A 24,336-nucleotide genomic window follows, 5' to 3' on the forward strand; every position below is an offset into this window, starting at 1 on the left:
AGGAGGAGGAGAGGAGGAGAGGAGGAGAAGGAGGGGAGGCGAGGAGGAGAAGAGGAGAGGAGGAGGAGAGAGGATCAGCTGCCAGGCCAAGAGAGGAGGAGGAGAGGAGGAGAAGAGGAGAGGAGGAGAGGGAGAGGAAGAGGATGAGAGGAGGAGAGGGGGAGAGGGGGAGAGGAAGAGGAGGAGCAGACACAGAAAGTAGAAGTGAGTGAATCTCAGACGGTTTGACTCGTGTGTTTTGCGATCAGAGGATATTTGTCTCCTCGCTGCACCTGCTGGATTCTCAGCCTCACTAACCTGAGGTGAGGTGATCTATGGGTCAGGTTCCCTCTTCCTCTTCCTCTGAATCACAGAGGTTTGTTTAAATATTGATGTTTTTTCTTGTGGGTAAAGACAAGATTGAAGTGATTTGACCTCGACTGACAAACTGTGATTTTAAACTCAAACCTTCAATTCTGCTTTTAAACATATTTGAGCTTCTGCCATATTTCTATGTCCAGATGTGTCTCCATCCGTTCTTCTTCCCCCGATAAAATAAGAATAAGCCCGGTGCACACTCGGTACTAAACACTACAAGTGTGCACTTATTGAAAATGTTAAAATGATGAACGGACATAAAGCAGAGCCGCCCACACATTTCCACTGAGGCCAAATTTTTAAAAACATTTTTGAACAATTTATAGGCGATGAGATTAATCACGAGTAATTTGGCACGTTAATTGACCGTTAAATTTTAACGACAATTAATAAAAATTATACAGCACAGCCGGCAGGGTCGCACAAATCCTCCTCTGCTGGAGAGAAGAGGAATCCTGTGGTCGCCAGCCGGGCGACATTTTGGATTTGACGCCTCATCACTGCCGTCAAACATCAGTCTGACCTTTGACCTTCTTTAGTTTAGTTTCACCGATCAACTTGTTGCATGAGACGTTATGAGAAAAGGACAAAAAGGTCAAACTCGTCTTCATGCACGAGACAACACTCGGTTGATCACAGCGAGGAAACGCACGGGTGTGAATATTAAAATTAATGGTGGCTGAATTCCATTTAGCTGCCTCGCTGTCACTCATGTGTCCCGCCCCCAGGGACATCGGGACACCGGGACACCGGGACACCGGGACGGATCATTAGAGGACGACCGCGGCGCAAGAGTGAATCCTCCAGGAGAACGCTCTGGAGAACCAGGGCGGTTTCACACCTGAAAGTCCCAAACCAAGGTTCATGGTTAATGACATAGATTTATATATAAAGACTAGATGTCTCGTCTGCGTTGCCGGCCAACGGAGACGAACGTCCGCACATGGCGGCCATCTTGCTACAGGCGGCTCGCTCACCCATCACATTGTGTTGGTAGTGGTAAATAACCATAACTTGCTAAATTTTCAACCAATTTTGAAACGGTCTGGTTTGTTATAAACGTCAGAGATGTAGATGTGACACTGCATACTTATGAAAAATTATGTTTTTTTATTAAAAAATAATAATTTATTCAGTGTCATAACTACATCTCTGACGTTTATAACAAACCAGATCGTTTAAAAATGGGTTGAAAATTGAGCAAGTTATGGTTATTTACCACTACCAACACAATGTTATGGATGAGAGAGATGCCCCCTAGCAAGATGGCCGCCATGTGCGGACGGTCGTCTCCGTTGGCCGGCAACGCAGACGAGACATCTAGTCTTTGTATATAAATCTATGGTTAATGAGCCGTGTCAGATAAAAACTTAACACGACATATCTCCCTCCTGTCGTCATCACCTCCCTATACCTGGTTTATAGACCTCCACTCCTACATCCTCTCATTCAGGATCTATGAAGTATTTATCCTCCCCACTCGTTGTGTCTCGCTCAGGAGAAACGCTCGAGTCCCACGCCATTCGCCAAAACCCGTTTCCTGATGCACGAAGGTGGATCTGCTGGAACCGGCTCTGGATTGTCTGGGATTATCCTCGGTCATGAAGGAATCATCCCTGAAGCGTTTCAGGAGCTGGACGCCGCTCCGTGTTGAGCCAAGTCCTGTTGGCTCAACCGGCGCCGAAACGATTCATTAGCGTTTCTTTATCTTCAGCCGTTGTGCTGCAGAGCTTCTGGCTCTGGATTTGTTTCTACACAAACTCAGGAAAGTTGCAGCATCACTTAAACCCACGAGACGGCAAATAGACGAGTTTATGCATGTGCGTGGGTGTTCACACTAACACACACACACACACACACACACACACACACACACACACACACACAAGAGCTGCATAATAATGCACACACACAAAGTAGCATAATTACATGCAGCTACATAAAGTACACACACCCACATTAGGCTACACACACACAAACCGCTGATCAACTGCATGACCTTCTCTCTAACACTGTTAATGTCACCACCTGGGGGAGGGAGGGAGAGGGGGAGGGGCCGTGATGGAGTGATGGGGGGGGGTGGAGAGAGAGAGAGAGCAGGATAAGCTGGTGGTACCTGCCGCCCCCCCCACCCCCTCACCTGCAGCCTGTTTCATCATCCGTCAAACCCGTGCTCTGTATGCACACGCATGCACACACACTCTTTAGTGCGGTATTACATGTATGTGCATACACACACACACACACGGGATCACACACACACACACACGGGGGCGTGACCTAACAGGAGCGTGCACGAGCCTCCTCTGTGCACGTGAGGCTGTTCTGCCAAATGTCACACTTCCAAAACGGATTCACCCCCCCCCGTGGAGAGAATGAAGTCGAGACCTTCCTCTTTTCTCTCTCTCTTCTCTCTCTCTCTCTCTCCAGGCTCCTTCACCTTGTCCCTCCATCACTCTCCTCCACCTCCACCTCCACCTTCTTCTTCCACTCCGCCTCCCCTCCCCTCCCTCACTTATCTCTTTCTATCCTCTTTTCCGCTCCCTTGAACTATCTCTCCCTCACACACACACACCCTCACCTTGCTTTGCAGTCTCAGCGTTTTGCTGAATCAAGTCTCTTTTACCCGGCTGGTTGTTAGTGGATAATTAGTCCTCACCTTGGGAGAGGAGGAGACCACGATGAGAGGGAGAAGAGGAGAAGAGAGGGTGATTTGGGGGAATAGAAAGCAGGAGGAGAACAGTAACGGTGGAAATGAGAGAGAGAGAGAGAGGGGTTGAGAGAGTGTGTAAAGAGCAGCTTTGTGTTATTTCTTCCCTTCATCACGACTCAACACCTTCAATATTTAATTGTGCTCTGAAAGGAAGAATGAGTTTCTTTGAATTCACGATGCGCTGGTCATCAAGGAAACAGAGAGAGAGAGACAGAGAGAGAGAGAGAGAGAGAGAGAGAGAGAGAGAGAGAGACTTCACAGATAGAGAATGAAAGAAGTTATATTTTTCTATAGAGAAAAAAGAGAACATGAAGGCGTCGAGTTTAATTTGATGCCAGTATGCAAATAGTGTAAAAAGTAGAAAAACTCCAAATCCCCTTTTGTTCCTTTGCAACCAGACGACTTAGAGGAGATATCACGCTCCCTTAGCAACACACCCCCCCCATAAGAAAAAGAAATGTGTGGTTTTATTTTTAGAAGGTGCAAACAAGGGGTGGGGGGGGCTGTGAGATTGTAAATGTCTCTGATGTGCTCAGTGTGTTCGACCTTATTCCTGATAATGGAACCAGCTCCTCTGTCTGTCAGAGCCTATTCACACACAAATGAAGTGGCGAGCGGCCGGCGCCCGGTGGAGCCGCTCGCCTCCATCTCAGCTGTCACTACGGGTTAGTGGCGACACGGGAAACACAACCATCCCCGGGATCAACCCGCCGCCCCCGCCGCCGTCCGTTCAGACGTAATCGCTTCCTCCTCGGACACGGAGCGCCTCCTCTTAGCGCCTCCTCCTTCCCTCGCCGGCTCGTTGCAGAGTAATAGACTTCTCAGGAGTTCACAGGAGTCGGTGTTTGGTGTAATAAGGATGAAGCCGACCGTTACTACGGCTGAATAGATCCTCCTCTCTTGGCCGGGCGCAGGAAGCCGGTGCACACGTGGCGTGTCAGAGCTCATCACCTGGAGCTGCTGATGCTCAGGACTCCTCCTCTCACCTGCTGCAGCGGCTGCAATCACTCAGGGGGTAATCAGCCATCTTGGAGGCGATCTGCGTGTGTGTGTGTGTGTCTGTGTGTGTGTGTGTGTGTGTGTGTGTGTGTGTGACAGCTGGCAGGATGCTCGCTGCTGGGCTGGGGGGGGGGCGGATGGCTCCATGCAGATCTCCTCTCCTCAGCGTGTGAAGGAGGATCTGAGGATCTGAAGCCTGTTGAAATGGTCAAGTGGAGTTTAAGGGTCTTTCCAGAGCAGTGAACTCACCTGAGCTGAATCTAAATTGTTTTCTCTCTCTCTCTCTCTGTCTCTCTCTCTCTCCCTCTCTCTCTCCCTCTCTCTCTCTCTCTCTCTCTCTCTCTCTCTCTCTCTCTCTCTCAGACCTGCTTGGAGCTGGAGCGCTACCTGCAGACGGAGCCCAAGCGTCTGTCCGAGCTCTTCGACCAGGACCTGGACGGTCTCCTGACCCCGGCCTACTTGAAGGAGGATGGCGAGGAGGAGGAGCTGACGGACGCTCTGCTCCCGGGCCCCCCCGGCCTCCCGGACCCCCCGAGCCCCCCGGTGATCCTCTGCCCGACACGGAGGAACCTCCTCTCCTCCACCGGGGCGATGAAACGAGACCTGAAACCCAAGAGCCAGGGGCTGGAGAACGTAGAAGGGATGGAGGGCGTCCACCAGGCCCAGCTGAGCGCCGTGACCTCCCTGACCCCGCCGTCGTCACCGGAGCTGGGACGCCACCTGGTCAAACCCAACCAGACGCTCACGGCCTCCGCCGACGGCACGCTCACCCTGAAGCTGGTGGCCAGGAAGGTGGGGCTGAGCGCCGCCCGGCTGGTGGCAGAGCACGCCCTCCCGGTCCGAGTGAAGGAGGAAGAGGAGGGCGCCGCCTGCGTGGTCGGCGTCGGCGAGCTCCCGGAGAACAAGAAGAGGATTCACCGCTGTCAGTTCAACGGCTGCAGGAAGGTGTACACCAAGAGCTCCCACCTGAAGGCTCACCAGAGGACACACACAGGTGAGACCTCCACACACACACACACACACAGGTGAGACCTCCACACACACACACACACAGGTGAGACCTCCACACACACACACACACAGGTGAGACCTCCACACACACACACACACACAGGTGAGACCTCCACACACACGCACACACAGGTGAGACCTCCACACGCACACACACACACACACACACACACAGGTGAGACCTCCACACGCACACACACACACACACACACACACAGGTGAGACCTCCACACACACACACACACAGGTGAGACCTCCACACACACACACACACACACACACACACACACACACACACACACACACACACAGGTGAGACCTCCACACACACACACACACACACACACACAGGTGAGACCTCCACACACACACACACACACACACACACAGGTGAGACCTCCACACACACACACACACAGGTGAGACCTCCACACACACACACACACACACACAGGTGAGACCTCCACACACACACACACACACAGGTGAGACCTCCATACACACACACACACACAGGTGAGACCTCCACACACACACACACAGGTGAGACCTCCACACACACACACACACACACAGGTGAGACCTCCACACACACACACACAGGTGAGACCTCCACACACACACACACACAGGTGAGACCTCCACACACACACACACACACACACACACACACACACACACACACACACACACAGGTGAGACCTCCACACACACACACACAGGTGAGACCTCCACACACACACACACACACACACAGGTGAGACCTCCACACACACGCACACACAGGTGAGACCTCCACACACACACACACACACACACAGGTGAGACCTCCACACACACGCACACACAGGTGAGACCTCCACACACACACACACACACAGGTGAGACCTCCACACACACGCACACACAGGTGAGACCTCCACACACACACACACACACACACAGGTGAGACCTCCACACACACACACACACAGGTGAGAGCTCCACACACACACACACACACAGATGAGACCTCCACACACACACACACACACACACACACACACACACACACACACACACACACACACACACACACACACACACACAGGTGAGACCTCCACACACACACACACAGGTGAGACCTCCACACACACACACACACAGGTGAGACCTCCACACACACACACACACACACACACACTGGTTTTTAAAAGCAGCTCCAGCTTTAAAACAAACAAAAAAGAGTTGTTCAGCTCTTTCGTCCTTTATCTCTAATGCCTCAGTTTGCAGGATCAGCACAAGGGAATGAAAAGCACCGGCTCCTCATCAGTATGTGCATTAATTTAGCTCCGGGACCGGGGTTGGAATCGCAGCTCACATTAATGTGCAGTTATTTGTGTAAATGTGTGGACTTGTTTATGGACGTGAGAGACACGAGGTCAGGTTATGGATGAATATGAGCATATTAATCGGTGCACGTGTCTGTGAGTGGTCCTGAGAGCGGCTCTCCGAACCAGAGGCAGAGACTGGGTGTAGAAACTGAAGTAGTTATGGTTGGAATGTGATATTCTCTTCAATAAATATGGTTAATTATGGTTTAAAAACCAAGATGGTGCAGGACAAAATGCCAAACACGGCGATGGTTGATACTTGTTATGACTTGACACTGATCGCTGGTGACAGTTTAAAGTGTAACCACGCTCAGAAGCTGAAGGAACAGACGTGAAACCCTCGTGATGGATTTGGACTTGATGCACTTTGGCTTTTATCCTTTTATGTTTTTCCTTTACACCGGTTTTCTTTTGCCGGTGGTTTTCTTCTCCGTGCCGATCCCGGACGGCTCCTCCTTGTCAAGGTTCTTCTCCAGAAGGAAGAGAGGGGGAGGGTTCAGGAGCGATAACTCCCGTGCTCTTCCATCTCAATCCCAAACCACTCAGACCCCTGTCGCCGAGCTGTCCTCCGTCTGAGTAACTGCTCGGTGATGGATGGATTGACCTGGATAGGCCAGCCGCCATTTCCACGCTTTATTTCAGGCGCTCTCGTCCTCTACTCTTCTCTATTAGTCCAGGTCAGTGCTTCTCCATCGGAGGCTGGAGACGGATCCTGCAGAGGCCGTAATAAGATCGTTCTAAGACAAGAGGAATATGTTTCAGAGCACTGAGTTATAATCCAAGATGGCGGTTAGAATTTGCCTACAGGTCGAGTGCACGCCAAACACGTGTGATGAGACAAGTGCAACGGCCCCAGCTCACCACCAGGGGTCCCAAGCGGAGAGAGGGTCCCCCATTGTATGCACAGTGTGTCATTTGGATTTGGTTTTTCCACTGAGGTGAATGGAGGTGATGCAGCCACGAGCGTCCATCATCCTCAATGAAGTTACAGGGACTGAAATTAGATTTGTCTAAACCCCGGCACTCTTTGGTTGACCGATCACCGAAGCTGTCCGACATGTGACGTGTTTACCGGTCGCTCGGGCTGTCTTGTATATATTTCGGGGGCGTGTGAAGAAGAAACTTGTCAACCTCTGCATGTCAAGGAGGATGAAAACACGCCACATGTGTGATCACACCCTCGCCACAGGTGTTTGGCGTCAGTCTGAGTGGAAGCGATGGCACCAAACCATCGATTCTGCCCGGTGTGCCGCGTCTGCAGCCGCTGTGGTTCCACTGTGTGCCAACTGGGCAAGCTCTGGGAAACCAGTGGCACTCGAGCAGCCCACTCATTATCCAACAAGGGCTTTCACAGGAAGAGACAAACACAAGTCAGATGCAGCATCTCAAGGATCGGATTTGCACGAAAGCACAGAAATATCCTGAAAAGCTTGTTTTCTTTATTCCAGTTCTATATATTTGGTTGTATTTGCTTTTTTTCCCCAGTTGTTTATATGAAAGTTAAACTGGAAATATCAAACCTCAATTAAATACAATTTTCTTTTAATAGATATCGGTCGATATATTTGTATTCCCTAAAATCCACACGTCCGGCTCTATTTCAACCTCGTAAAAAATTGTACAACAGAACTCAGACACGTCATCTCAAGTATCAGATTTGTACGAAAACACATAAATATCGTGAAAAGTTTATATATACTATATATTATGTTGTATTCGCTTTTTATTTCCAGTTGTTTATATGAAAGTTAAACTGGAAATATCAAACCTCAATTAAATACAATTTTCTTTTAATAGATATTGGTCAATATAATTTATTCCCTAAAATCCACACGTCAGGCTCTATTTCATCCTCGTTAAAAATTGGGTTAGGGTTAGGAAAGCACAGAAATATCCTAAAGAGTTTATATATACTATATATTAGGTTGTATTGCTTTTTATTAACAGTTGTTTATCATATCTTATAAATTCTTGACGATTTGCTTTTTATGTTTATCGGTCAATATATTTTATTCCCTAAAATCCACACGTCAGGATCTATTTCATCCTCGTAAAAAATTGTACAAACAAAATGACACTATTTAAAATACGTATAATGTGTTATACTACTTCCTCATCCTCATCCTCCTCCTCTTCATCCTCCTCCTCCTCCTCCTCCTCCTCCTCCTCCTCCTCCTCCTCCCCCTCCTCCTCCTCCTCCCCCTCCTCCTCCTCCTCCTCCTCCTCCTCCTCCTCTAGCCTATCATTGTTACTTCAGGTGCTTTGGATAAAAGCTTCTACGCAAAGTGCATCCGTGTTGTTATTCAAACGGCGACGGGAGAATCATAAAAGGAGGAAATGTTGAAGCAAGATGACAAAAATAAAACACAGCAGCTGAGGAAGAAGAGAGGAGTGAAACAAAGAGGAGGTGAAGGATGGGGAAAGAGAGAGGGAGGGGGTTGGTACAGTAGAGCGACCCTCTTCAGAAAAAGACAGCAGTGCCACAGGCTCTCCCCCCCCCCCCCATTCACTGAGCCATTATCCTGACAAGTTTAAAGATGTCATTACTCAAATCCTCTTTTTCTTAGTTGTTATTTCCATAAATTACCGACGGAGAAAAGGCGACGATTTTAATCTGGAATTAGACGAGTTGCCCTGTAGAGCTTTCTGTGAAAAGGCTTATGGAAGATAAGGAATGGTACAATTAGATTTTGGGGCAGGGTGAGAGAACGGGTAGAACACGACGACTGCTGGGTTATTCTCTCTCTCTCTCTCTCTCTTCCTCTCTGTTGCTCATCTCTCCCTCGCTCTCTCGTCCTTTCGTAATATGTCTATTTCTCTCTCGTGCTCTTATTTTGAAACTGTTCTAAAGGTTCATATATTCAGGTAAACATTCAGATGAAATTGTTCAAACCGATGTTAAACAAAGATATTTCATATAACACACAGGTTGTTTTCAACTTGGATGTCACGGAGTTTCATATTAAATCTTCACTCCACATTAAAAGTCTCTTGATTACAACTGTCGTTAGAATTTAGAAAATCATCTGAAGCTCTGAGACGTGGTTAAATACCAAAGTTACAATACTTACAATTAAATAATCTATTATGTAAATGACACAATACATAATTGAAGTAATGATGATGGCTCTTGTTAATAAAGACGTTCAGCTTCCAGCTCTACGTGCTCCTCCTCTCCACATCCTTTACTCCTCCATCCCTTCTCCTTCCTCTTCCTCTCGTAACCTGCTCCTCACGCCCTCTTCCTCTCATATCCTCTTCCTCTCGCCCTCTTCCTCTCGTCCTCTTCCTCTCGCCCTCTTCCTCTAATAACCTCTTCCTCTCGTCCTCTTCCTCTCGCCCTCTTCCTCTCGTCCTCTTCCTCTCGTCCCTCTTCCTCTCGCCCTCTTCCTCGCGCCCTCTTCCTCTTCCTCTCGCCCTATTCCTCTCATAACCTCTTCTTCTGGCCCTCTTCCTCTCGTCCTCTTCCTCTCGCCCTCTTCCTCTCGTCCTCTTCCTCTCGTCCCTCTTCCTCTCGCCCTCTTCCTCGCGCCCTCTTCCTCTTCCTCTCGCCCTATTCCTCTCATAACCTCTTCTTCTGGCCCTCTTCCTCTCGCCCTCCTCCTCTCGCCCTCTTCCTCTCGCCCTCATCCTCTCATAACCTCTCCCTCTCGCCCTCTTCCTCTCGCCCTCTTCCTGTCGCCCTCTACCTGTCGCCCTCTTCCTCTCACCCTCTCACCCTCTCGTCCTCTTCATCTCGTCCTCTTCGTCTCGTAACCTGCTACTCCATCCCTTCTCCTTCCTCCTCCTCTCGCCCTCTTCCTCTCATCCTCTTCCCCTCGTCCTCTTCCTCTCATAACCTGCTACTCTATCCCTTCTCCTTCCTTTTCCTCTCTTCCTCTCGTCCTCTTCCTCTCACCCTCTTCCTCTCTCCCTCCTCCTCTCGCCCTTTTCCTCTTGCCCTCCTCCTCTCGTCCTCTTCCTCTCGCCCTCTTCCTCTCTTCCTCTTCCTCTCGCCCTCTCTCTCTCTCCGGTCGCCCGACCCTATAACACGCAGTCGGAGATCCTCTCTAACGACCCCAGAGACCCGGGTCTCGCCCTCCTCGGCTCCGGCTAATGGAGGGAATGCAATTAACTTCAACACTGGCACCTGAGAGGCTGCGGCCAGGGCGTGCATGTGTGAGTCCTTGTGTGTGTGTGTGTGTGTGTGTGTGTGTGTGTGTGTGTCCTTGTGTGTGTGTGTGAGAGAGAGAGGGCATTTGGAAGTAACAGATTACACCTAATGGGATTACAGGGACTCAGGAAACACCCAGTTATCAGATTACAGATGAGAAGTATGTTTATTTGATTACAGTCAGGTTTTGATTGCAGATGATCTCTGAGACGCTCGGCTCTGACGTGCGTCTGATTGAATAAACGCAGAGTAAATAATAAAAGCAGATTCTTTGGATCAGAGGGGAAATAATCCACTTAGCTCCCTGGTCTCTGTTAGATGTTCTACAGGCACAGAAATCCAGAAGTAATCTGATTACGTTGGCGAGTTGGGGATAATCCACGTGGATTAGGAAGCTGATTGTTATTTAAACTGCCAATCAGTCATATTGTGTGTAGCATTGTGAAATAAAAGTTTCAGTCCAGAGTGTGTGTCTGTTTTCCAGAGAGCGAGTGTGTACCTACGAGAGGGAGAGTGTGTGTGTGTGTGTGTGGTGGGGGGGTTGTTGCTAAGCAATGGAGGGCAGCGTATCGTTGGAGGAGTCGGTAGCTGAGTGGTTATGTACTGCTGCAGGCTCTGGTCTCTGAGTGCCCCTCCTCCCACCCCTCCACCACCACTACTACCACCGCCGCCGCCATCACCAGCCCCCCTCCTGCCCCCGTACAGCTCTACGGTTACCGTCGCTAGGCAACTGCCTCCGTGCTCTACACCGGCGTGCTCGGTAATTGGCCGGTGGCGTGGCAGCGTGCCGTTGCCAGATCCAGCCAGCTGCACTGACTACTGCCTCCTCATGTTTCAGCACACACACACACACCCTCCTCCCCCTCCTCTTCCCTCACACACACACACACACACACATATATATATATATATACACCCCCCGCCTCCTTGCTCCCGTTGCCTGGCAACACAATCAGGCATCCCTGCCTCCCGGGAGACTCTCATTGGCCAGAGCCGGACGGCCCCGGCCTGCTGCTCTGGGAAGTGAAGCATGTTTGAAGGGATGCGTGGAGAAAGGGACCAGGCTAATATCTGGATCTCCACTCTATAGGATGCACCTGATTCTGAATCTACATGGGATGCATGGAGAAAGGGACCAGGCTAATATCTGGATCTCCACTCTATAGGATGCACCTGATTCTGAATCTACATGGGATGCATGGAGAAAGGGACCAGGCTAATATCTGGATCTCCACTCTATAGGATGCACCTGATACTGAATCTACATTGGATATGTGGAGAAAGGGACCAGGCTAATATCTGGATCTCCACTCTATAGGATGCACCTGATACTGAATCTACATTGGATGCATAGAGAAAGGGACCAGGCTAATGTCTGGATCTCCACTCTATAGGATGCACCTGATTCTGAATCTACATGGGATGCATGGAGAAAGGGACCAGACTAATGTCTGGATCTCCACTCCACATGATGCACCTGATTCTGAATCTACATGGGATGCATGGAGAAAGGGACCAGACTAATGTCTGGATCTCCACTCCACATGATGCACCTGATTCTGAATCTACATGGGATGCATGGAGAAAGGGACCAGGCTAATATCTGGATCTCCACTCTATAGGATGCACCTGATTCTGAATCTACATGGGATGCGTGGAGAAAGGGATCCGGCTAATATCTGGATCTCCACTCTATAGGATGCACCTGATTCTGAATCTACATGGGATGCGTGGAGAAAGGGACCAGGCTAAAGTCTGGATCTCCACCTTAAAGGATGCATCTCATATTAATCTACATAGAACTGTTGATATCAGCTTGTTTTCACAGGTGTTTTCTCCACATCGTTCTTTTTTCACTCGTTCATTTATCACCTCGTCACAGCCGCGACCTAACGCACCTCCCCTTCTCACCATGGAACCCCCCCCCACCCCCCCCACCTGCTAATGGAGGTCTGTGCCACGTGGCTGCCGGAGCAGGTCACGTGTCACCAGTCCATGTCGGTGACATTCAACACAGTGAAAAAAACCCAGGAACGTGATTTTAATTGGAACACACACATACTGTAAATGTTATTGATCTGTTTCAGCTTCTACCATAGAAACAGAATGTGTAGATTCAACACAAAGCAGCGGACGTATTGATTCCTTCTGATAATCACATTAAGACACTTTGTGTGCCGCAGCCACCGGAGCGGAGCCGGTCAGTGTGTCAGTGGTGTGTGTCTGTGTGTGTCTGTGTGTGTGTGTGTGTGTGTGTGTGTGTGTAGTGTGTGTCTGTGTGTGTGTGTGTGTGTGTGTGCTCAGCCATGAGCCAGCGGTCCAGATGGGACGTGAGTGATGCAGGTGACACATCCTCGGAGCTGGACGCAGCTGGCAGATCGTGGCGTCTTTGCGATTACGCCGTGTGACTGGCCTAATTATCACCACCACCCCCCCACCCCACCCCACCCCCAAACCCCCCCCCCTCCAAACCCCCCCGCCGGCATATCTGCAGTCTCCTCTGCCTTAATCCACTTCTGCCGCACTTCTCTCCTACTCCACTTTTCCCTCTCCTGGTCTCGTCTCACCTCCTGTTCTCACTCTCTCATTCATCCACCTTTCCTCCCCCGACACACACACACAGACACACACACACAGACACACACACACACACACACACACAACCACACACACAGACACACACACACACACACTCTCTCGCTCCACTTCTCTCTCTCCTCCACCCTGCTTCTGCATGTTCAGCAGGATTGGAGACCAGTGGGAGCTTCTCTCTCCCGGTGTTAAACATCGACTTGGTCTCTTTCCAACCTCTAAAAAAAAAGTGTGTGAGAGAGAGAGAGAGAGAGAGAGAGAGAGAGAGAGAGAGAGAGAGAGAGAGAGAGAGAGAGAGAGAGAGAGAGAGAGAGAGAGAGAGAGAGAGAGAGAGAGAGAGAGAGAGAGAGATCTCTATCTGGGAAAAAAGAAAGTCTACAAATAAAATCAATATGCAGGACACGGTTTTTAAATTTGCAGCGCACATCAACTTTTAAGCCCGGCAAATATTTGTATTTCTGATTTCTCATGAACAACGATGTGTGATTGGACGACGTGTGATCTTCTCTTCTTCTCTGTCTGGTTCTCTGTCCCCAGGTGAGAAACCGTACAAGTGCTCGTGGGAGGGCTGCGAGTGGCGATTCGCCCGGAGCGACGAGCTGACGCGGCACTACCGCAAACACACGGGCGCCAAGCCGTTCAAGTGCAACCACTGTGACAGGTCTGTCCCAACACAACACCCCCCCCCTCTCCACTCGCTTGTGTGTTGTTCTGAGGGTTGTTTGAAGAACTTCCACTCGCACAACCACCGTTGTGTTGAGTACAAACTTTGGTTTGGTGCTATGAGAAACGCGAGCAGATGCTGGTAACACACCCCGACGTGTTTGATACTGACCCAGTTTGGAAGTGTGCTGGTAGGATTACTAATGTGGGCTCCTCTGCAACACACACACACACACACACACACACACACAGACACACACACACACACACAGGACCCAACCTGCTCGGTCTTTCAATGGGAATTGGCGGATCCGCTCTATACACGCACCAGGGCGGCGTGCAGAATATTAATGGTGGATGAATCTCACACGGTGAAGCACGGCCTCGGTTTGGAGGCTGCGTTCACACGAGGACACGTCACTGGTCCGGAATATTAATTTGAAATAGTTCTTTTGAGCTAGTTTGTAGTAAAACGATATGATTTATGAAGACACTTTGTGTTTTTTAACATTCCTAGACTGGGATTTTTAGGGCCCGAGCACAGATCAAAGGTCAGGTGAGGCCCTATTGAAATTGTAAGGATTATTATTATTATTATTATTATTATTATTATTATTCAGGCAAATTAATTGGCTTTTTGAGGGCTTAACCATGCTCAAATTCTTACCAAAATTTGCAGAAAGTTAGAAAGTGGTGGAAATTTACGTATTCTGGAGGAATTTTCAATGGGCGTCGCAAAATGGCTCAACGGTGCCCCCCCGAGACCCCTGGAACGTGTTAACATTGACCGGTCTTCACAAAAATCAATACACAGGTGTATCATGACCAGACAAACAAAAAAGTCTTCAGTTGCAATTGGAAAAACGCCACAGGAAGCCTGCTATTTTATATTTAGTGGCCATTTTGGCCATATTCCACATTTTTATTTTGATGTACTTGTACCAGGGTTTTCATTGGATTTATTATTTATCTGAACTGTTTGGACTTTTAGAGGTTAATTTCACCTTGAGATAATACAGGCGTGTGTTTGTGTAAACAAAGCCTCGGTCTGACGGATTCTCCTGTAAACTGGAAGATCTCAAGATGTAAACTAAACACCTCAGGAAAACAAAGACAAGCCATACATGAAGAAGCCGCAGAAGAAGTCAGCTTTGCTTTCAAATCTGGTGACAATTTGCAGTAAACAAAAACTAAGTTCTGCCTCATACATGCTCTCCGCTAATATACTAATGTACCTAGTGTGCTGATGCTAAATCCGTTGTTTAAATCAATTGATGATCACCCGTGACTTCCTTTTGTTGATCATGTCAGACTTGGGCTGTCGTGTGTTGGAGCCAATGTTTTTTTTTGGTGAACCTCTGATTAAATTTCATGTATATTAAATTTTTGTTCCTTTGAGTCAAGCCACATCTTTATTCCACGTGGTTCCTATCAGTCACATGACTCGACTCAGCGGTGGTGGTCACTTCCTGTCTGGCGCTGTACGCATCACTTCCTGGTGTCAGTCAGAGCAGCGGAGGTTCTTGTCTCTGCTGCTGCTTCTTAATTACTCTCCCTGGCTTCGGTTTCATTATGAACCACAGCAAAATGTCAATTTGCCGCGGCGCCGCAGACGGAATCATCAGGCGTCCAGAGGCTCTCGCTCACTATAAAAAGAATCGGCTCGACTCACAAGAATCTTTTCTTCTATTTTAATTACATCCCTCTGTCTGCGAGCCGCTGACACCTCGGGGGTCTCGGAGCAATATCGTCTGCAGGAGCCGCCGCAGTGTTTAAGGCAAAAAGACCTGCGGTGAGAACGTGGTTCAAAAGGTCATTTTGATGGTATTACACTGCAGATCTATGGCTTTATGAAATATTACTATGTGTCTTATATTTCTATTCCTGCTGCACTAAATATAAACACTCACGGTATCATAAGCCACTGAGTGGAAAAGACTCCAGTGATCATCTATCTATCTACATGAAAATAATGTGAGTGTATTAATTACATTTTAAAAAAGTGTATTTAACTTATAACATTTACATTTTATTATTTTTCACATTTACATACAATTTTGTCAACATCAAGAGTAATTTAATTTAGATTTATTTAGATTTATTATTATATATTAGGGAAAAGGAGTCGTAACATTATGAGGAAAAAATCACAATTTAACAAGAATAAAGTTGTGATACAGTGTGTGTGTGTGTGTGTGTGTCTCTGTGTGTGTGTGTGTGTGTCTCTGTGTGTGTGTTGTAAACCTGCAGCATCTGTCACAGTTAAGAGACAATAGCAGGTCACAATAGAGAACATGTGACCTCTTGAATCATGTATAGGTTCATTATGACGGGACAAAAAGAACCCCCCCCACACCACCCCACCCCCCCACCCCCCTAATGTGTGTGAAAGTGTGTGTCGTGGTCATCAGTGCGTGACCAGAGATGTGTGTGTGTGTGTGTGTGAGTGTGTGTGTGAGTGTGTGTGTGTGTGAGGGAACAGAGGGCCAGGCGATGTCAACTTAATCAGGTCTCAGCTGGACAGACTGTAAATACAGTACCCCCCCCCCTCCACCCTCCCTCCCCCCCCTGCAGGCACATCCCTAATTTGGGCCTACCTCTGTCATGTGTCAGAAGACCCTCCAGCCACACACACACACACACACACACACACACACACAGACACACACAGACACACACACCCTGCTGAGATGAAGGAAGAGGGGAGACAGGGGGGAAGATTGAGGATGGGGGGTGTGAGGAGGAGGTGGGGGGGTTAGGGGGGGGGGGGGGGACAGACCTACGGTGTGCCAGCTGGTGTCGTGCCCGCAAGTCGTGACTCATACTTTACCATCTGTCTCGCCCAGCGCACACACACACACACACACACACACACACACACACACACACACACACACACACACACACACACACACACACACACCTATCAGCGTCTCCGGGGCCATCCATTGATCCCACATGTGTATGTTTGCGTGCACACACACACACACACACACACACAGACACACACACACAGATGCAGGTGTGACAGTAAGACAGACGAGTGGTGGCTCATCACAGTGGAACCCCCCCCCCCAACCCCCACCCCCCCCACCCCCAGACACTGATTCACGCTGACACCTGAGACACTCGTCCACGTCTCGGAGGAAAAGACACAATCACACAAACCCGAGTCAGGAAATCAACAGTCGCACAACTGCCGTGCGTCAACACTTTGTGTTACTTCATGAATTATTTGGAGTTTGCTCCTTCAGAGACAAAATAACAGGAATTCATTTAATTTTAAACCTGTTCTCCGAGCCTCTTTAAAAACTCTTCAAGATAAAATTCAAAACAATTCTTTATTAAGACCTGAACTGAGGTTTTTAGATTCTATTTCTGCAGTAAATCACACATTTTAAAGCGTTTATAAGTTTTCAAAGACTAATTATCTGTTTTTTGACATCACTGAACTGATTGATTTAAAGATTCCCTCTGTCTCACGTTTCCAGGTTTATTCTCTCCTCCTCTGCTTCACCTTATCTTCTGTTATGACTCTGATATTCAATCATTCTGTCAGATTTCACATAGATCTTCAATTTAATTCGTCATGTTCTTTAAAAAAGTCTCAAATTGAACTTGTTGAAACCTGCTGTCGTGATTTTTCATCACGGCGTTAACAGCCCGACTTTATAGACACAGCATGTTCTCTCTCTTTTCACTTCTACTCAAACATTTCCCGTCCTTCTGCCACAGAATTAAAAATAACCTCCTCCAGTCTGGGAGGCGTTTTCCTCCTAAACATGCTATAAACCGAGTAAACTCTCAAACAAGCCTCCGTCTCAAATGTTTCTCCACACACTAATCACTAGAATCTGCATCTTCCAATTACCCAAAAGAAAGCGACCGATGCAAAGCGTGTCTCTCGGGAGCGGAGCTGTAATATCAGCAACAGAAACACTGTGATGCTTCTGTGTGCAGGAGACAAAACACCGGCTGAAAACATGCATTACGTCAATTTGTGTCAATCAGGTGGAAATAATCAAAAGGTTTTAAAAAAGACAAATAGGCCAGTGTGCTGCCAGAGCAATTTCATTTTCCAGCGTGCAGCTACGCCCCAGCGTTTCCACGACGAGAGGATTCATCTGATTTAACTCTGGTTTTACAGAACATGTTTTGCTTTCTGCATTTCTCTCCTCCTCCCTCTCTCTGCAGTGTTTCCACTCATCCATCTGCAGGCTCTCTAGTTATTCATGGCGCAGCTGAAGTCATTAGGAGTGCTGCTGAAAATGCTGATTATGAATTAGTTACACATATACTAATTGCGTGTGCATTAGTGGCTCAGCACTCACTAGCTAACAGCAACATTTAGCTCAATCAACAAAACAAACTGCTCGCCCCGGCGCTGGTAACAAGCTAACAAGCTGTTCTCTGTTCCTCTCTCTCTGTGGTCGCAGGTGTTTCTCGCGGTCGGATCACTTGGCGCTGCACATGAAGAGGCACATCTGAGGAGTCGGAGGGAGGTCAGCGGGAGAGGACGAGGATGGAGGCGGAGCGGAGGAAAGAAAATACAGAAAAATAACACGATGGACGTGAAGGAGAAAGATAGAGACGGACTCTAAAGATGGATTTGGGGAGAGAGGCACCACACAGAGCGGCTGACTACAGACAGATCCTCATCGGGTCTGTGCTCAACCAGCTGGTCCATGAATCCACTACCAAACATCACCACGGAGGAGATGACCCCCTGTGGTGAATGGTGGACCACGGCCTTGTGTTTGTATATTCACAATTTCTTGTCTTGGAAACTGGCCGAGGAGAACAGTTCCACTTGTTCCAGAGTTGCCACGGCCTTTACGATTCACCGAAGAGGTTTATCATTATCATTATAGGACAGATAATAAATTGACGTTTTTTCCTCTGACCTCTGAGTCCATTTATAAATCCTCCTGCTTCGATAGCGTTGGAGCAGATGTTTGAACGCCGACTGGAAGAAGTGCGTCCTGCACCGACGTGCTGATGGAGGCTAACCCATCTTCTCTGGGAAAGACCCTTCCTCTCTGAGAATGTCAGCTGAACCTGAGAGCGTTTTGTCCTCTTGTCAGAAAACTGTTGCACAATTGACTCTTTGCAAACTTTTTTGTAAAAACTCCCCCCCCTCCCCCCCGTCTGGGGCACTTTGAGAAGCGCTGGCTGCGAGTGGACGGCCACAATGCACAAAGTCGAAGCAGCTAGCGGACTGCGACAGCACACCAACAAGATCACCATGTACGTAAAGGCCCTATTGTTTCTAAGAAAAAATATTTGTTCAACAAAAACAATTGAAAAGACAGTTTTGAAGAACACATTGGAAACGGACGCAGCCAAAAAAAGACAAAGAAGGAACAGGTGTCGCCTGCAGATGCCTGACATGACCTCTCCGGCCTTTGAGAGCGATTGGCACCGAACTGACCACTGGGTAGAGGAAGGTTTTATTTCCTGTTTGCACCGCCCATGCAGAACTCTTCCAATCTCGCAGCTCATATCAGAGAAAAAGCAGAATCTAATCTGGCCCTATGCATATCTGAAAACATTCCTGCTGACTTCCTGATCACACGCAGATTTCAAAGGAAGGACTCGGAGGAAGACTCAAATTCAATCAATTGGGGGGGGGGGGCTCGTCTCAGAGCGAATCGATGTGAATGTATCTGTTGTTAGTCTGTACATGTTGTGGGGTCCATGGGAAGAACAAACACAACACTGGTCATGTTCATAGTTTCTCTTTTTCACATTGCAAACTAGAGTAGAGTTCATATCTCCACCGGGCTGAAATCTGCAAGATCAGGATTCATATCTGTCTGAGTGTTTCCATCAGGATCCATCAGTTATCTCCTGGGAAACATCCTAATCTTGCAATGTTGAAGAAAAGTGATAAAAAAGAAATTCATGCATCTGCATCGTGGAAATCTGTTCAGTAGTTTTTATAAAATTCCTGCTGATGAACAGGTGAAAACTTGAGCTTGTGGGCGGAGATAACAAATAGAAGGACTTAGAAGAACTAGCTAGCCACGGGTGGGATCTTTAGACGTGTTACTGGTCGTACTGGTTCAGCTGGAGGCGATGACTTCACATGTCCAGTAGGGGGCAGGAAACTGCAGGAGACACACGTGGACTCTCCCAGGAAACTGGAATCCACCTCGGCGTCCTGACTCCTCCAGAGAACAAAGCTTTTTGCCACATTACGCTTTAAAGTGTCATGTTTTTAATCCACATATGAATTCTGGGTGAAAAATCCGCTCAGATCAAACGCACACAAATCAAAATGGCAGCTTGGACGACAGCAGATGATCAAGATAGCGATGAACCCCGTTGGGAACAGCTTCATCCATGTGTTTATTCTTTTTATTTATTTTTTTTACCGGCCTTTTAATACTTGGAGGCAAAGTGGAGCACACAGCAATCTGCTGCTCGGCCGGGGACACACACAAAATTGATTTTACTCCGTGTACCACGGGCGCTTTTTCAATTTCGGGTATGAATGCAGAACCAGCTCAATCATATCTCGTCATGATCCGTCTGCGGCTCTGGAGGAGGATACTGAATCAACTCCGGCCTCGAGTCAACACCCGACACTTTCTCTTCTATCGTACAAACAAGCCAGGATCCGCTTTTTCATTACACATCTACGGCTGGAGACGTCCTCTCTTTCAGTTGTTGGCCTGTCTGGCTGAGGGGCGGAGCCAGACAGGCCAACAACGGCTGTGTGACTAACAATTACCTGCGACTGTATGATGCGTCTTTACGACAAACATCGTCAAAAACAGCGGGCGAGAGATCAGTGGTGTTTGAGAAGTCGTCCGGGGTCACAGAGGTTTTTATTTGACAGATTGCAAATTAAAGTTCGGCCGATTCCTCGTTAGAATTAGTCGAGTTCGTCCGATTTAAAACCAAAACAATCCCACACAGGTTTGTGACTGCAACAGACCAACAACTGACACAGGCTTTAACCGATTGTTTCCTTTCCTCCGTCCACACCATCAATGCTAAAAACAGAATCAAGACACCAGAGAGACTTTTTAGTTGAAAGATCCTGAAAGATTTAAAAATGAGGACTAGCAGTTTAAGCCATGGTTTGAAAACGGAATCATCAACGGCAGCTCTACTTGTGTGTTTCAGTATTTCAGCGGGAAAACCGACCTGTTGCGTGTGTGCGGGAATGTGCAGCTCTGGGTTGTGTGTTTCAGTTTCTGTGCCGATTGTTAAAAACTCGGTCGGACTCTTCTTACAAGAATCGTGAGCTAATAAAATCAAACAAAACAACAAGGTGGATTTGAAATGTGAATGTGTGTTTCCCGGGAGACGGTTTGTTTTTGTGTCATCTTAATGAACGATTGTCAATTCTGCTGTGCCTGTGTGTTGTTTGTCTGTGTGTATTTGCACTCTGCATATCTGTCCGTTTCCTGTCCGCTCGAACACGACACCTCACACACACACACAACAACCCCCCCGGGGACGAGACACGGATCACAAAGTCTGTATAGTAGCTGTTTTTTAGCACAAATTGTGTACATCCATGCAAACTACACACGCCGACATCACACACACACACACACACAAGTACACGCCTGAACATGCTCACAGACACACACTTATTTTCCTCTTCTCCTTGTGTTGTTCACCGTTTTTCATGTGAGAAGTCGGAGATCCAGACTGCAGCTCTCGGGCAGAGGAGTGTGTGTTTGTGTGCGTTTGTGTGCGTTTGGGGTAGCGGGGGGGTAGGGGGGTGGGGAGAAGCATTACTATGTGTGACACCACCTCTGTTTCCACCAGGTCTGAATTTCAAATCAAACACACCCCGTATTTCTACCAGCATTCCCTCATCGCTTTCCTCTCTTCCATTTTCTCTCACATGATCCCTCTGTCCTCCACCTCCTCCTCCTCCTCTTCCTCCTCCTCCTCCTCCTCTTTCCTCCATCGTCTTTCTCCTTTTCTTTCGCTGTACAAAGTGTTTTAAAATTTATCATTTGTATATTATGATGTATGGGTACGATAATGTTCTTTATTATGGAAAAATGAGAAAGATTTATTTTTGTTACTGGTTTGTTTCATAATTCTTTTTTAAATTGGTATTGTAATATCTCTATGCAAGGAACTGTTCGGTGAATCGTTTTTATTTAAGAATGTAATTACGTGTAATAAATGGTAGAAGCAGCTTGAGTCTTCCTGCTTCCTGGCTCGTCTTTTAACAATACGCAGCTAATCATCCATCTCCTCACAGAATGTTTTCTGATTTCTTATCAACCCTCAATCACGGAGCCATTCAGCTCGTGGACAATGAGCACTCGGAGCACATTCACGCTTTTATTCTCCCTGACCAGTGCACTCTCCGCTCTGCTGGGGAGGTAAATCCTCAAACCAGCCGGGTAAGTGGGCAGGGAAATTAATGTAGACCCTCCTCTTGGCGCCGTTTGCACCGAACGCCTCTGGTTTATTGTTGCGTTCCATCAAACGCAGGAAATGGGCCAGAAATACCTTCACTGTGCCTGAGTGCGTTGGCTCGCCGTCTCCCAGCGACGCCACGTTAATTACATCTGCTACCAACCAAGGTGATGACTTATCCTCTCCTCCTGCCTTCTGACCATGACTAGCTGATAAAAGGGTAATCGAATAACTAATGGATAATTAGGGAGTAATTACTCTCTGGTAAATGGCCCTATGCAGTGGATTAATTCTCCTCGGGTCTGGCAGAGAGAAACTCCCAGAAGGTTTTTTGTTTCATTTAATGCTCCCTAATTGAAATGGGCACCCTCATCAAGAAGCTTACATGTATCTGTCCAACTTAATGTTCTTTTATCTGTAATTACAGACAGCCGCATATTATCTGGATAACTACACCTACTGCGTCCATCCCAGGGACACGTTATAAAATTAGAAACGATGGAGTCATTTTTCAATAAAGGTCGCACGTCCCAGGAGCGCTGGTGGTTTCCTCTCCATCTGATGGATATGAGGTTGCGTGTGAGTTCACAGCAAAAGAGCTAAACGCTCTTAATGTGTTTCCGTGGGGAAAGTGCCACGTCGCTGTACATCCACAAAAGGTTAACGCACACATTCACAAACGCCGCAGGATGCAGTTTCAAGCCGGGAGGACAAATAGGATTTTGACCCGATGAAACGCGGTGGATGAAAAGCTGAGGGATCATGAAATGTTAGGATGATTCATCCCGACGACCACGTCTGATCGTTGCCGTTTCATCTCACTCGAAAAAACCCAAATGTCAACCGCACGGCGCCGGAGGAAAATGATAATCCATCCGATCCAAGATGACTGACGTCTCAGATCGAACATAATCTCATGAACAAGTAGAATCACACTCGTATCTCCACCGAGGCCCAAGCGCCTCCTGATAAAAACACGTTTCTCAGCTGAGAGGCTGAACCAGGCTTCATGTGTTGGTTCCATTTGATCTCAATGCAAACGAAATTGAACCAGAAAATTTCTACTAAACTGTAAAATATTAAATTACATTTCGATAACGGCATTTTAGGAGTTTTGAAAACGAAAAAGGAGCAAAGTAAGGTACAAAGATGAGGCTGTTTTGTTGTTTTTGTACCAAGCGACTTAAAATCTCTGGCCTCACCTGTGAACTTCCGCCGAGGAGGAGGAGCCACGGAGGAGTAGTCACGGAGGAGGAGCCACGGAGGAGGAGCCACGGAGGATCAGAGCAACGTGGAGTCATCATCGACCTCGTCTGACGGCGAGCGTGGAAATCCAATCAGGCCTTTTCCTGCAGAACCCTGATGACAAACAAACGGAGAGGAGTGAGAACATTGGCTGAGGTGAAAGGTTCCTTCACAGAAACAATCCCAGTCTGTGGGAAGCGGTTTGTAAATCACACCGGAGGATCCCGAGCAGAATAATCTGAATCACAGGGACTCGGCTGCTGGCGCTCGATGCCACGTCTCTGTTGTTCCTCTTATCTGCATCAGGCGATAACATCGACGTAAATCCTGTCGGACAAAGGGATTACAACATCCCAGGATATTATCTTGTCAGGATAATTCCAATGTATTTGTGTTTTATCTTTTATTCAAAGTAAATTACCTGAGTTAATGTACGTACTGTTTATTCTAAGCAGGAGAGAATAAAGCTCCTACAAGCTGATTATTTCTGACGATGGAATTTTAAAATCTAAAATTTTACAAGCAAGAGGAACTGACTTTAAAAACCACATGACAGTCTTCTTCTACGCTTTTTAAATGAACGGGTCCGGGATCCGCAGCCCGAACGCCTGAGCCCTGTTCACCAATCCTCTCTTTGTTTCACATACAACGATTTAGCCGTAGCTCCGGTATTGAAGGAGGATATAAACGCTGTGACTGCGCTGATTTGAAGAAAGAAAAGACCGATTCTTCAGGCGAAGCAGTGATTCACTTAACCAGCAGAAAAATAAAGCCTCTCTTTTCCCCTCATGTGGTTGTGCAACACAAGATTTCGCCGAGGACGCTGCCAGCGC

The 24,336-nt window shown here is 47.8% G+C and overlaps 1 protein-coding gene across 1 annotated transcript in view; it reads left to right on the plus strand.

Moving 5' to 3' along the window:
• Positions 1–18,349, plus strand: part of LOC132996901 (Krueppel-like factor 7) — a 34,367-nt gene extending 16,018 nt beyond the window's left edge. The window contains exons 2-4 of the mRNA XM_061067264.1: positions 4,433–5,063; positions 13,736–13,859; positions 18,298–18,349. Of these exons, the coding sequence (XP_060923247.1) occupies positions 4,433–5,063; positions 13,736–13,859; positions 18,298–18,349 (807 nt within the window). The remainder of the gene's footprint in view (positions 1–4,432; positions 5,064–13,735; positions 13,860–18,297) is intronic.
• Positions 18,350–24,336: the final 5,987 nt, after the last annotated feature.

Source organism: Limanda limanda, chromosome 23, assembly GCF_963576545.1.
Source record: "Limanda limanda chromosome 23, fLimLim1.1, whole genome shotgun sequence".
NCBI lineage: Eukaryota > Metazoa > Chordata > Actinopteri > Pleuronectiformes > Pleuronectidae > Limanda > Limanda limanda.